The following is a 14,511-nucleotide window of genomic DNA, read 5'->3' as shown; positions in this document are numbered from 1 at the left end:
GAATTATTGTTTTAAACTCGATTGCAATAAAAATTTTTTTCTGAAACTTGGATTTAATTATCGGCCTATATTTAGAAATTGTCCAATCAGTATCGAGGCTACAGGGGAAATTGTACTCTATGCCTCTGTGTGATTTCACCCTTAGTTTACTACTATATAGAGGGGGAGTATAATAGAAAAAGTGTCGTGTCACATTTCGGAGTTTCCATCCTTAAATAAAATTGGTTGGTTTTCATTGTCACTTGACATTTGTCATAATTCTCGTCAACTACCGCACCCTGCTCTAGTGAAAATCTAGTGACTTTATTGTTAAAATTAAAAGTTACTAAATTTTCACTACAGCAGGGTGCGGTAGTCCTCCTCTCTATATATAATAGTAACCTAAGGGTGAAATCACAACATTTCTCATGTAGCCTTGATTCTGATTGGACAATTTCGAAAAATGGACCAATTAAAATCAATTTTTTTAATATTAACTCGTATAATTTTTTTGGATTAGATTCCAGGCATGCTGAGCGGTCCAGGACAACAGCGATTGGACGATATGTCGTGGTTAGCGTCCGGCACGTCACTGGACTATCAGCAAGGAATTTCATCAATTCCAGCTGGTGTCAAAATGTGCCATCCTGGCAGTTCCGCTCAAAGGAGTTTGAAAGAACAACGTATACGACGACCAATGAATGCTTTCATGGTCTGGGCAAAGGTCGAGCGCAAAAAATTGGCCGACGAGAATCCCGATCTTCACAATGCCGATCTCAGCAAAATGCTTGGTAAGTGAAAAAAAATTTGTTAAATGACCTTTATAGTTTTCTTTCTTTCAAAATAAAATTTTCTTTAAAACGAAAAAAAAATTTCTTTGAATGAAAGAAATTTGTGCATTAAATCAAAGAAATTCTAATATTGATATAAGATCAAATGAAATATTTATTTGAATTAAATAAAAAATTTCTTTGAAACGAAGATAATTTTTTTTTTTGAATAAATGATAATTTGGGTATTAAAACAAATAAATTTTCTTTGTATCAAAGAAAAATTTGTCAAAGAAATTGATTTCTTTGAATCAAAAAAATTTATTCCTTTAAATCGAAAAATTGATTTCTTTGAATCAAAAAAAAAAAAACCTTTTTCTGAATGTAAACAATTACTTTTTAATTGTCTGACGACAATTCTAGCCTTACTGTTATCAGCCAATCAAAAGGCAAGCTTTTTCCTGATTCTTTTCACTGTTATATACATTATTGACGTTAATTGGATTAAAAAAAACAGGTTTTAATTTTTCATCAACACTTTTTTAAGTGCCGATGATTAAAATCTAGGCCCCTGAGGGAAATATGAAAGTCAACATAAAAATGGTTACACACTTAATAATTAAATTGCTACCGCGTGAATTATTGTCATCCATTTATAGTAAAAGAAGAAATTTCTCCTACCACGATGCTCCAACTTTCGCGCGACATCACTGTTTTTTTCGTCTATAGCGCCCATTGGATAAAGGAAGTGAGAAATAATCTCATAACCTAAAAATGTTAATTAAAGTATATACGTACTTTTTTACATCTAAATCTGGAAACAATTTTTAATAAGGAAATATGCAAAGAGAGAATAGAATTGTAATTGGCAATATTTGGAGAATTAATAATATAAATTAGAAAATTTTGTGGCAAAGTAGCACAAATGGGAAATTAATAGAGCACACAGGGTTGGGTAACTAAGAATGCGCCTTAAAATTTTGTAAAACGTTTCTTATTGATTCCCATCAGTTTTTACAAGTTATTCATCCCTGAAGTTGTTCAGTTCTCTTCAATTTTTTTTCCATTGTCAAAAATTTATTGTTACATAAAAAATTTAAATTCGAATCAGCTCAGAAATAAAATTCCGAAAACTGACTGAATCTTTTTCTGCATTATACGAATTTAAAATCCGTTTAGGAAACTAGAATTAAATTCTCGTCGATCTTTTCTTATCGAGTTTGTTGAATGTAGGTCCTGTCGACACCTCGTTATCGTTATCGTTATCGTTGCTACCGGTTGACTGTACCTTGAATTATTATTATTATCGACAATCGTCGACCGCACAAGTCAAGGAAATTATAAAATCTTTGGATTTCACTTTTCAATCACTCGAAAAATTTCTTTTTACTAATTAAATATAAATCAAAATAAAATTTACAGAAATATTTATTTTTTTCATCAATCAGAAAAATTTAATTCTAAATTTTCTAACGCTTTCATAACCTCAAATTTTAATAAAAAGGGCATAATTTTTGTCAACTTGAAAGACAAATATATATAAAAAAAATAAGACTATTATTTGATTGTTTAACATGAAAACAAGTGTAAAGGATAATTATTTGAGAAATGTGGCTTGGTCCCGTTAAATTTACCGTAGTTGCTTGTAATTTGGCAATTACTGGTAATCAAGTCTCTGAATTACCGTCATTATAAGCGCGCGCGTAAATTATTAACCTCTCAACGAAAGAGGTGTACAATATATCCGCGTCTAGTTACATTTTGATATCAATAAAATCATGTGTATAAATATTTCATAATTTCGCCTCTTAATTAATATATATATATATACTTTTCTGCACACTTTCTTTTCCCACGTTGAAACTTGATCCTAATCATGTTTTCCGTTTCGTACATCACCCGCGCTATATCATAAGACATGAAATGTTATTAAAAAAAATTATCATTGTATTCAATTGTAATTTTTCCCATGAAAAATTATTATTATTAATAATAAAAAATATTTTATTTATAATTAGTCTTCCATAAGTGTTTTTCTTTTAGAATTAGAATTGACCTGAAAAACTATTTTCAAGTTTGCAGTGAAATTTAATTAAATAAAAATAATAATAAAAATAAAATAATAAAATAATAATAATAATCTACGCAGAAAAAAAGGTGGGTAAAAAGTTGTAAAGATAGAGGATAAAAGTCGTTACAGGGTAAAGAATAAATTTATGATGGATAAAAATGTTACTAAAATATTACTCGAAAAATGAATGTCATATTTGAGTAAACTGTCTAATTTTAATAAAAATATTAGTAATTTTACACTTAACTTATTAAATCCACAATTTTTTTATAAATAAGTAATTGCATGTGGAAATATTTTGCCTATAATTATTGTCTATTAATAAAAATATCTTTGACTAATACAACTGATAGCTGACGACAGTGCGTAAATAATCAGAACTGAGAAATTACAACTCAACGTCTGTATTGTTGCACGAAAGCAGAGTTGGGTAGTAACTGAATTTTTTATGCATATTAGGCTGTGTCAGTTCATCGAGATATTTCGAGTTCAAGATATGACGTCAGAGGCATGGAGGGACAACAAACAGACGACACAATGTTATTCTTACGGGGAAGAAAATTTGTTTCCACTTTCATCAATTTTATTCATACTTTAAACACGGAAAACGCTTGTTGACATCTAATAAAATTAAAATGTGTGTTGATAATTAATTTTGTTATATATTTGATTCATTTGCATTGATAGATTCTCTGAATTCGTGATAAAATATAAATATTGAGGTTAGAAAAGTTTGTTTACTAATCACATTTTAGATTTTAACATTATCAAACAATATCCAGTATGCATGTTATTAAGAAAGATATAAAATATATATTTTAAGTGGGAATTTCCGCAGCAGTAAAATATTTTAAGTTAGTAAACAAACACCCCTAACCTCAAAATTTATATTTTATCACGAAATCAGAGAATCTATCAATGCAAATGAATTAAATATATAACAAAATTAATTATCAACACACATTTTAATTTTATTATATATCAACAAGCGTTTTCCGTGTTTAAAGTATGAATAAAATTGATGAAAGTGCAAACAAATTTTCTTCCCCGTAAGAATAATATTGTGTCGTCTGTTTGTTGTCTCTCCAGGCCTCTGACGTCATATCTTGAACTCGAAATATCTCGATGAACTGACACAGCCGAATATGCACAAAAAATTCAGTTACTACCCAACTCTGCTTTCGTGCAACAATACAGACGTTGAGTTGTAATTGAGGAGCCGGATCGTAGAACCGATTCTTCGCTCTCTCCGGAGTCCCTCAAGTGAGCCAGCTTTCAGCTGCGCGGGGGACTTGCGCATTAGTGAAGAATCGGTTCTACGATCCGGCTCCTCAATTTCCCAGTTTTGATTATTTACGCACTGTCGTCAGCTGTCAGTTGTATTAGTCAAAGATAGTTTTATTAATAGACAATAATTATAGGCGAAATATTTCCACATGCAATTACTTATTTATATAAATTTTGTGGATTTAATAAGTTAAGTGTAAAATTACTAATATTTTTATTAAAATTAGACAGTTTACTCAAATATGGCATCCATTTTTCTAGTAATATTTTAGTAACATTTTTATCCATCACAAATTTATCCTTTACCCTGTATCCTAACGACTTTTATCCTCTATCTTTACAACTTTTTACCCACCTTTTTTTCTGTGTAAAAATTTATTTAAAAAATTAAAAATACTATTTTTTTGAGTATTTTTTGATTTTTTTTTTAAATAATTGATATAATGTTTCAAAGGATTGGGATTTAAAAAAAATATGGAGAATAATGTATATATTTTCTCGAATTTTTTTTATCTTAGTCCCACCTTTTGTGCCTTATTGGGAAAAGCGCGACTTATCGATTGGATATTATAGATCGTGCGTTGCCGTCGTTATTGGCATGACGGGGACCGATTACTATGCGCATCAAGTAAAACGCCTCCCACCTCACCTTCCACTCCATCATCATTTTTTTCCTTCTCATTCTCTTCGCGCTTTCTCGTACTCGACAATTTTTTCATTTTCTTCTTTTTTTTCTACTACAAACATCCAACATATGTATTTCGCGTGTGTCGATTTATTCGTTCGTCGTCCCGTTCATTTATTGTTCTCTCTCATACACTTTTTGAAGCATTCATAACCTCTCAGACCGGGGGGGATTAATTAATTTTTGATATATTTTTCTATTTTTTTTTATACTTTCCTGCTATAATGCACCAAGAGAAAAGATTTCTTTGATTTAAAGAAACCAATTTGACTTGTTTTCTTGAATTTAAAATAAAAATTTCTTTGAAACAAAAAAAAAAGCTTCTTAATTTCAAAATTTCTTTGAATCAAAGAAATTTTCTTTAAATTAAAGAAATTTGTGCATTAAATTAAAGAAATTCTAATATTGATATAAGATCAAATGAAACATTTATTTGAATTAAATAAAAATTTTTTTTGAAATAGGATAATTTTTTTTTTGAATCAAAGATAATTTGTTTAAAACAAATAAATTTTCTTTGTATCAAAGAAAAATTTGTCTTTTTTGTCTATAATAGTCCAAAATAATGGGGAAATATCGAATATAATTATTTTGTTCTCTTCACTTTTGTAATTCGCGTATTCAACTGGAAGCTATAGAGAGTAAAGAACAACATCGAGTCGATCGTTTGTGTGGGCCTTGTATCCGGTGACATGCGTGTCCGTGCATCTTTATTAATCATTCCTACCTCAACCGTTAACTCGTCTTTATGTTTATATACATTAACATTGGAAAACTCAGGGTCAATTTTTACCATCTTTTTTCATAAAAAAAAAAAAAAAAAAGAAGTTATAGAGGAATAATATACTAATAACACTAAAAACAATAGGATTATATTAATCATTGTAACATAAATAATGATAATATAATCATTGTAGAGAAGATAAAAAAACATAGTAATAAAAACAAATTAGATCACAATGTATTGGAATTTTATGATAACGTTGCAAAAATAGTTGCTTTGGACACTAGGGTTTAAAGAAAGTCATTTTCCTCCTTAAAGCACAATGAGTGTAACAAGGATAAAAGCATTTGTCCTTCTCTCTCTCTCATTGTTCAACGCAGTGTTACGAACGCCCCTATCGGTTACTTTTGGAACTATCCAATATGTCCGCCATCGTTTTGCAAATTAACGCCTTTTGTACTAAATATTTATTTAAAAAACTAAATTTTTCAATTAGATATAATTTTATGAAAAATATCAAGTCAACAGTAGTGACAGAATCATTTATAACAATTAACTATGAAAGAGGTTTGAAATTCTATTTAAAGTAAATTTATTCCTTTCCACTAACAATGAAAACCGGTTGGAATTTAATAATACTATAAATAAATAGACTTAAAAGATATATTAGGACAGTGATCTATATACATATACGTATATATAAAAAGAGGAGGGGGGAAAGGCGAAAAGTCGTATATCCTTTTAAAAACTGACCTTATTTCTTGTGTCGAATTAAGACCGGCATTTTAGCGTCACAATCGCATTGTCGAAAGAAAAGAGAGAGAGAGAGAAAAAACTTTCTCTTTTTGAATCACGACGAAGCCAAAAAAAAAAAAAAAATTATTATCTCAGTTTCTGATGCGTTTGTTATTATCGTCACATTATATATTGAGTCAAGAAAGTGCTCGTTTTGATTTTAATTTTTTTTTTTTTAAAGCCCCAGCTAATTACTATTGAGGAGACTCTCTTTTGAGGAGCGGTTTGTGCGGCCTCTCTTGGGGCGTGCCGGAAATCGCGACACAAGATCTTGACTTCACCCCATTTCCGGTCCACTCTACTTCGACCGAGGAGAGGCGACGGCCCTGTTACTTTGCGCGGTCCGTAAAATTAGAGACTATCGTGCTGCATCTCAAAACAAAAAGAAACAGGAACAGAGCGAGGGGAACGAGATCGCATTCCTCGATTTTTCGAAGTACACTTTACTTCTTTTTTTTTCTTCCTCCTTTTTTTCTTCGTCTTCGTCTTCTTCTTCTTCTTCTTCTTCTACTTTGGAGAATTATTTTTCTGCTTTATGAGCCTTTCCCACATTATATGAATGAAGAAAATACTAAAAAAAAAACGCAACACTGCGAGAATTGTTAATTTGTATACATAAATTTAGAAACCTTTTTTTGCAGAAAAAAAATTTATTTATTAAAAATATTTTAATGTAAATATATATAATTTTTTTATTTATCCGTTACTGTATTGGAATAATTTTTCAATTTAGGGAACGATATTCGCATGAGATAAAAAAGGAGAGAAGTATATCTTTATTCTTTTCTATTTCGTGCTTAACGTTCGGAAAAGTATTGTAATCAGGGCTTTAGATTTCAACTAATCGATATTGATTGATTTCCATTGGCCACATTTGTCATAATTCTCGTCAACTACCGCATCCTGCTCTAGTGAAAATTTAGTAACTTTTTGATTTTAACAATAAAGTCACTAAATTTCCACTAGAGCAGGGTGGGGTAGTTGACGAGAATTATGACAGATGGACAATGGAAACCAACCATTATAGGTTATACTGCTACTACACAGAATCGAAAAAACATTCGATTTATCAATATCGATATATCGAATCTTTTGTCATGAAAAAGGCGTCGATATGTTAACAGAAAAATGAAAATTATCAACTTACTCGCCACGAGAAAAGCTACTTAAGAGACAAAAAAATTTGAGGTTATGTTTAGTGATTTAGCTTTATTAAATGTTCATTTTTAATTAAATGTAAAATCAAAATCAGTTTTTAGGGAATTTTATTAAATACTGCGGCAACCCTGTTATTGATAGTTTTATATTACATAGTTGGCATACTTGTATACACTAATCAAAAAATTTCTAACCTAAAAATTATCAAATCAGATTATAAATTCTAAATAATATATTTCGAAATAAAATAAATTCATATACTTTGCATACGTGGATATAAATACAGTAAATTTATTTCTTGACAATAAATATAAAAGTTATCAGTAGAACATCTGAATTGTGACACTTTTCAGGGAGTGGTAGCTTTGTTTCGATACATGACGGTTTGTCCCCACTCGCCATTTGTTCTCATCAACTACCGCACTCTGCTCTAGTGAAAATTTAGTGTCTTTATTGTTAAAATTAAAAGTTACTATAAAGTTACGAAATTTTTACTAGAGCAGAGTGCGTTAGTTGACGAAAATTATGATTTAGTATGTTTATAGTAACTTTTAATGTTTACAATAAAGTCATTAAATTTTCACTAGAGCAGGGTGCGGTAGTTGACGAGAAATATGACAAATGTGGGGATACTTTTAGTGCAAGATTTCTAACCTAAAAATTGTTAAATTAGATTTATGTTCTAATTTATAAATTTCGGAATGTTATATACTTTGTATACGCGGATAAAAATACAGTAAATTTATTTATTGACGATAAATATAAAATTATCAGTGGAACATCTGAATTGTGATACTTTGCAGGGAGTGATAACTTTTTTTCGATACATGGCGGGGAACTAGAATGGATTAAAGCAGGGTGAAGTAGGTGACAAAAATATAAAAAAAAAGTCACATATCAGACGTTCTACTTGATTTCCAGTGGAAATTTAGTCTGCACAATAATGTATTTATATTGAGATGTTGTTTATAAGATGGAAACACCTGTTTTTCACTTAGCTCACCACTCGACAATGAAATTGCATTTAATAGTCCAATTACCAAGTATATATCAATAATTGGAGTCAATAAACGATCCCAAGAACATCTGCTCACGCATTGTTCCCATATATTAAAAGTCGACTTCAATATTATAATTCCTATATATTTATACTGCCATTGGGACTATATTGAAATGTAACGTGATGAAGGAAGGGAAAAAAGTAAATGATTTTTCTTCAATAATACCAGATAGAAAAAGATATCGAATCGTTGTAAAGAAAAAAAAAAGGAAGGCAAGATCTCGATAATTGCGCGTACATGAAAAATGAGAGAGAGAGAAAGATACTCTTTATAGTGAGTTTGTATTTATTTTATATTGTTTCTGTATTAATAGTATATTGGTGTGCAATATGCGCTTTTGTATTATATTATTATTATTATTATATATATAGTAAAATATAATACTTGTAAGGACGCTCAGAGCAAGACGCGAGAGGTGAGTTTGAGAGCTAAGCAATAATAAGCCATAAGCGCAGTATTTTCTTGCATAGAATGCTGGGTAATGAGGTGGAGTCGAGCTCAGCCTGGCCGCACCCTTACCTTCCTTTAACTTTACCTTACCTCACCTTCACGCGATGCACGCTTCAGACCCACCTCTGCGCAAGAGGCTTCAATTCTCGACGCGATATTACAACATCAAGGATTTACCACCCGATCATATGCTAATGAAATTAGTCATACATTTCTTTCAAGGGATGAACATCTTTCTCAATATTATATCTATTCTTATAACTCTGTGTATTTTATCTATTGACACACAAATAATTGCGCGTTAGAATGAAAATTAAAAGATTCCAATTTTTATTTAAATCGAATTTTATGTATTTTAGGGAAAAAAAAATTTTCTCTGGTAAATAACAGAAAAACGGTACAGAAAAATGTCCAAAATCTGGTTTGAAAACCTAACCTAAAAAATGACTGTGTTTCGTGATAAAACAAAGCGCATCTATGCCAAAAATTTTGTTAAATTCATATTCAATTAATTACAACACTTTTTAAATCATTAAATAAAAAAAAACTGCCTTCAAAATATGGAAAAAATATTTGTGAACAAGAAGAAAAAAAAACAATACGATAAGTAGGTCAGTCGACAGGGTTGGGTAGTCAAGTTCATCTAAAGCAGTATCCCTTGGGTTAACAATATACATATATATCCAATTGCATAAATGCTGTTCTTCCGGTTTGACGACATTTTCAAAAGTCGTGTGACACTTCTGTAATAATTTTATTTTATGGCGTATATGATTGTAAGCCATATGTCGTAGCCTCTTAGCGTAATTAGATAGTTCATGAAATGTCGTATAGTGAAATAATTCTAAAGCACCGAATTTGCAGAGTTCAAAAGTTATTTATAATTAGGGATACTAGATTATGGAATAAATTAGTATGTTAATATAAAAGATGCATCTAGCCAATATAATTAAATTTTTCTTATTAAGTTCTTCTTATGTAGCCACAGAAAAAACGCTGAATAAATTTTGTTGCGGGTAATTTTAACCAATGCTAATCCACATAGACGGTGGCGCCCTCAACTAGGATAAAATTTGTTGCAGTTAATTTTTATACCGATTTTGAGATAAAAATTATACTTCCTTTTTCGTGTGTAGGTTTATCTTCAATGTAGGTTTAAAGTGGGTCTAATGTAGGTTCAATGTAGAGTAAAATTAGTTTAAATTTAGGTTCACAGTAGGAGTACAGTAAGTTTAATGTAGGTTCAAATTAGGCTAATGTTGGTCCAATGTATGGTCAAAATATGTCCAACATTGTTTTATAGTAGGTCTAATGTAGGTTTAATAAAGAGTCAAATTAGACGAAATCTAGGTTCTCAATAGGTCTAAAGTAAGTCTAATGTAGGTTCAATGTAGAGCTAAATTAGAGTCAATGTAGGATCAAATTAGGTCGATATAGGTCTGATTTTAATCAAACGAAGGTTAAAAAGTTCCAGTGTAGGTTCATGTTAAGTCTAATCTAGGACTAATTAATGTAGAATGTAGAAATCAAGTAATGTAGAATCAAAAAAGGTCTAATGTAGGTTCAAAGTAGTTCAAAAGTAGGGCCATGTAGGTCCAATGTAGGGTTAAAAAGATCCAATGTTAGTTCAAATTAAGACAAATGTAGGTTCTAAACAAGTTCAAATTAGGTCTAATTAAGGTGTAATGTAGGGTCAAAAAAGCTTCAATGAAAAAGTCCAGTGTAGGTTCAAATTAGATCTAATGTAGGTTATAATGAAGTTCAAAGTAGGTCTAATGTAGGGTTAGGGTAAAAAAAAATTCAAAGTAGATCTAAAGTAGGTTTAAAGTACGTCCAATGTAGGGTTAAAAAGGTACAATGTTGTTACAAATTAAGTCTAATGTAGGTTCTAAACAAGTTCAAAGTAGGTCTATAGTTTAGTTGTAATACATTACAACTAAACTATAGTCAAAAAAAAGGTCAAAAAAAGTTGCAATGTAGGTTCAAAGTAAATCAAAAGTAGGGTGAAACTAGGCCTAATGTAAGTTCAATGTAGAATCAAAAGGTCTAGTGTAGGTTCAAATTAGGTCTTATGTAAGTCTAATGTAGGCTCAAAAAAGGTCCAATATAGGTTAAAATTAGGTTTAATGTAGATCTAATTAAAGTACAATATAGGGTTAAAAAGGTCTAATGTAGGTTTATAGTAGGTCGGAAGTGAGATCAAACCAGGCCTAATGTAGGTTTAATTTAGAATCAAAAAAAAGGTCAAAAAAAGTTGCAATGTAGGTTCAAAGTAAATCTAAAGTAGGGTGAAACTAGGCCTAATGTAAGTTCAATGTAGAATCAAAAGGTCTAGTGTAGGTTCAAATTAGGTCTTATGTAAGTCTAATGTAGGCTCAAAAAAGGTCCAATATAGGTTAAAATTAGGTTTAATGTAGATCTAATTAAAGTACAATATAGGGTTAAAAAGGTCTAATGTAGGTTTATAGTAGGTCGGAAGTGAGATCAAACCAGGCCTAATGTAGGTTTAATTTAGAATCAAAAAAAAGGTCAAAAAAAGTTGCAATGTAGGTTCAAAGTAAATCTAAAGTAGGGTGAAACTAGGCCTAATGTAAGTTCAATGTAGAATCAAAAGGTCTAGTGTAGGTTCAAATTAGGTCTTATGTAAGTCTAATGTAGGCTCAAAAAAGGTCCAATATAGGTTAAAATTAGGTTTAATGTAGATCTAATTAAAGTACAATATAGGGTTAAAAAGGTCTAATGTAGGTTTATAGTAGGTCGGAAGTGAGATCAAACCAGGCCTAATGTAGGTTTAATTTAGAATCAAAAAAAAGGTCAAAAAAAGTTGCAATGTAGGTTCAAAGTAAATCTAAAGTAGGGTGAAACTAGGCCTAATGTAAGTTCAATGTAGAATCAAAAGGTCTAGTGTAGGTTCAAATTAGGTCTTATGTAAGTCTAATGTAGGCTCAAAAAAGGTCCAATATAGGTTAAAATTAGGTTTAATGTAGATCTAATTAAAGTACAATATAGGGTTAAAAAGGTCTAATGTAGGTTTATAGTAGGTCGGAAGTGAGATCAAACCAGGCCTAATGTAGGTTTAATTTAGAATCAAAAAAAAGGTCAAAAAAAGTTGCAATGTAGGTTCAAAGTAAATCTAAAGTAGGGTGAAACTAGGCCTAATGTAAGTTCAATGTAGAATCAAAAGGTCTAGTGTAGGTTCAAATTAGGTCTTATGTAGGTCTAATGTAGGGTCAAAAAGGTCCAATATAGGTTAAAATTAGGTTTAATGTAGATCTAATTAAAGTGCAATATAGGGTTAAAAAGGTCTAATGTAGGTTATAGTAGGTCTGAAGTGGGATCAAACCAGGCCTAATGTAGGTTTAATTTAGAATCAAAAAATCCAGTGTAGGTTCATATTAGGTCTAATATAAATTCTAAAAAAGTTCAAAGTAGGTTTAATTTAGGTGTAATTTATGGTCAAAAAAGGTCCAATGTAGGTTTAAATTAGATCTAATGTAGGTTCTGAAAAAGATCAAAGTAGGTCTAATGTAGGGTTAATGTAGAGTCAAAGAAAGGTTCAGTGCAGGATCAAATTAGGTCTAATGTAGATTCCAAAGAAGTTCAAAGTTGGTCTAATTTAGGTGTAATGTAGAGTCAAAAAGGTCAAGTGTAGGTTTAAATTAGGTCTAATGTAGAGTATAAAGATGATCAAAGAAGATCTAACGTAGGGTCAAAAAAGGTCCAGTGTAGGTTTGAATTAGGTCTAATGTAGATACTGAACAAGTTCATTAGACCAATTAGTAAATTAGACCAATTTAGGTGGAACGTAGGGTCAAAAAAGGTCTACAGGTTCAAAGTAGATCTAAAGTAGAGTCAAACTAGGCCTAATGTAGGGTTTAATATAGGATTAAATTAGTGTCAATGTAGATTAAAACTCGGTTTAACCTAGGTTCAAACTATTTTCAATAAAGGTAAAATAGTTCCAAAATATAATTTAAATTAGTCAATAAATTAAATAAAAGCATTAACAATGGTGTAATTGACGGAGATAACGACAGTTAAGAAAAAAAAATTTTTTGATGTTGTTGAAAATCTAAATTAATGCAAATTTCAATATACATTTACTTGCTAATATGTATATATATATATAATTAAAGTATTTTGTGTTTCTAATTGGCAGGGAATTAGAAAGGAAAGTGGCGTATAATATATATATATGCTCTCCTAATTTATATGTGTTCATCGAGAAAATATGCACCCTTTTCGCAGCGTGTAGCCAAGCGTGACTATCAATTTCTCGTGCGTATTTGACGCGTTCAAGTGACGTACAATAAATTTTCCTCTATTCTGACAACTACACCAATCGAGTATTGGATAATAATTCACCGGAAGACTGCACTTGCCACACGTGAAAGGTTTCGTAGTGGTTACACGAGTATGCCACTCTCCCTCTCTCTCTCTCTCTCTCTCACTCTTTTCTTTTTTTCATCATTTGTCAGGTCTTTTTGAATTTTTCGTTTGCGAAATAATCACAAGGCATGGGAAATTTATCAAGTTATTAGAATATTTACTATTTTTATTATATATAATAATAATAATAATAATAATAATAATTATTATTATTATTATTATTATCAATTATAATATCTAATAATAATAATAATAATAATTATTATTATTATTATTATTATTATTATTATTATTTCATTATTGTTTCATTATTCATTTTATTGTAATGCATCTTTCAACTTGAATGTGCCATGATATGCACTATTGCATTAAATGTCGATTATAACTAATTAAAACGAGTCAGCGATCATTCGTTTTACAAGTTATTACTCATTTTACATAATTTATGTACAATTTTAATAGCAATGTTTTATATTCATTTTTCATTGATTTTTTTTCTCTTATTTATATTTATTATTTATACTCTCCAGAGTGAAGTTGTATATATATATATATATATATATATATACGTTTTATTTTGATCCACTGCATTCTTATTCAACCCCCATTATTTTCCACTTTAATGCTTCATTTTTCAAAAACTTGCAAGTATTAAAAGTATTCAAAATTTTTATCTAAATTTTGAGGTTATGTTTGTTTTTTGGTTAGGGGATTTGAAGTTATGTTTGTCGGACATAGCCTCAAACATAACGGTCTCTTGACCTTTGTTCTTGAATTTTAAGGTTATGTTTGACCTATGACCTTGAATTTTGAGGTTATGTTTGAACTAAGATCTTGAATCCTGGAAACCTATGTCCTAGAATTTTGAGGTTATGTTTGAACTAAGACCTTGAATCCTGGAATTGGAAACCTATGCCCTAGAATTTTAGGTTATGTTTGATTTATGATTTCGAATCCTAGAGATCTCTTTTCTTCAGTGTATGTATTTCACTGAAGATATCATAAACTTAAAATTTTAATTAAAAACAAAATTTTATAATGATTTATTTCTTTTATTTTTAATTGTTTTTTAAATATGACAATATAAATCTTACGATTAAATGATTATAAAAATTTTTAAATCTTTTTCTTTCATGTTCTGA

The 14,511-nt window shown here is 30.0% G+C and overlaps 1 protein-coding gene across 2 annotated transcripts in view; it reads left to right on the top strand.

Moving 5' to 3' along the window:
- Nucleotides 1–14,511, top strand: part of LOC127288914 (putative transcription factor SOX-15) — a 65,202-nt gene that overhangs the window by 23,339 nt on the left and 27,352 nt on the right. For both annotated transcript variants that reach the window (XM_051316620.1, XM_051316619.1), the window contains exon 4: nt 500–770. In XM_051316620.1, coding sequence (XP_051172577.1) covers nt 500–770 — 271 coding nt within the window. The remainder of the gene's footprint in view (nt 1–499; nt 771–14,511) is intronic.

This window comes from Leptopilina boulardi, unplaced genomic scaffold (genome assembly GCF_019393585.1).
Source record: "Leptopilina boulardi isolate dan_hultmark-lab unplaced genomic scaffold, ZJU_Lbou_2.1 LbouV2_399, whole genome shotgun sequence".
Classification (NCBI taxonomy): domain Eukaryota; kingdom Metazoa; phylum Arthropoda; class Insecta; order Hymenoptera; family Figitidae; genus Leptopilina; species Leptopilina boulardi.
This window is presented reverse-complemented; position numbering and strand designations above follow the sequence as displayed.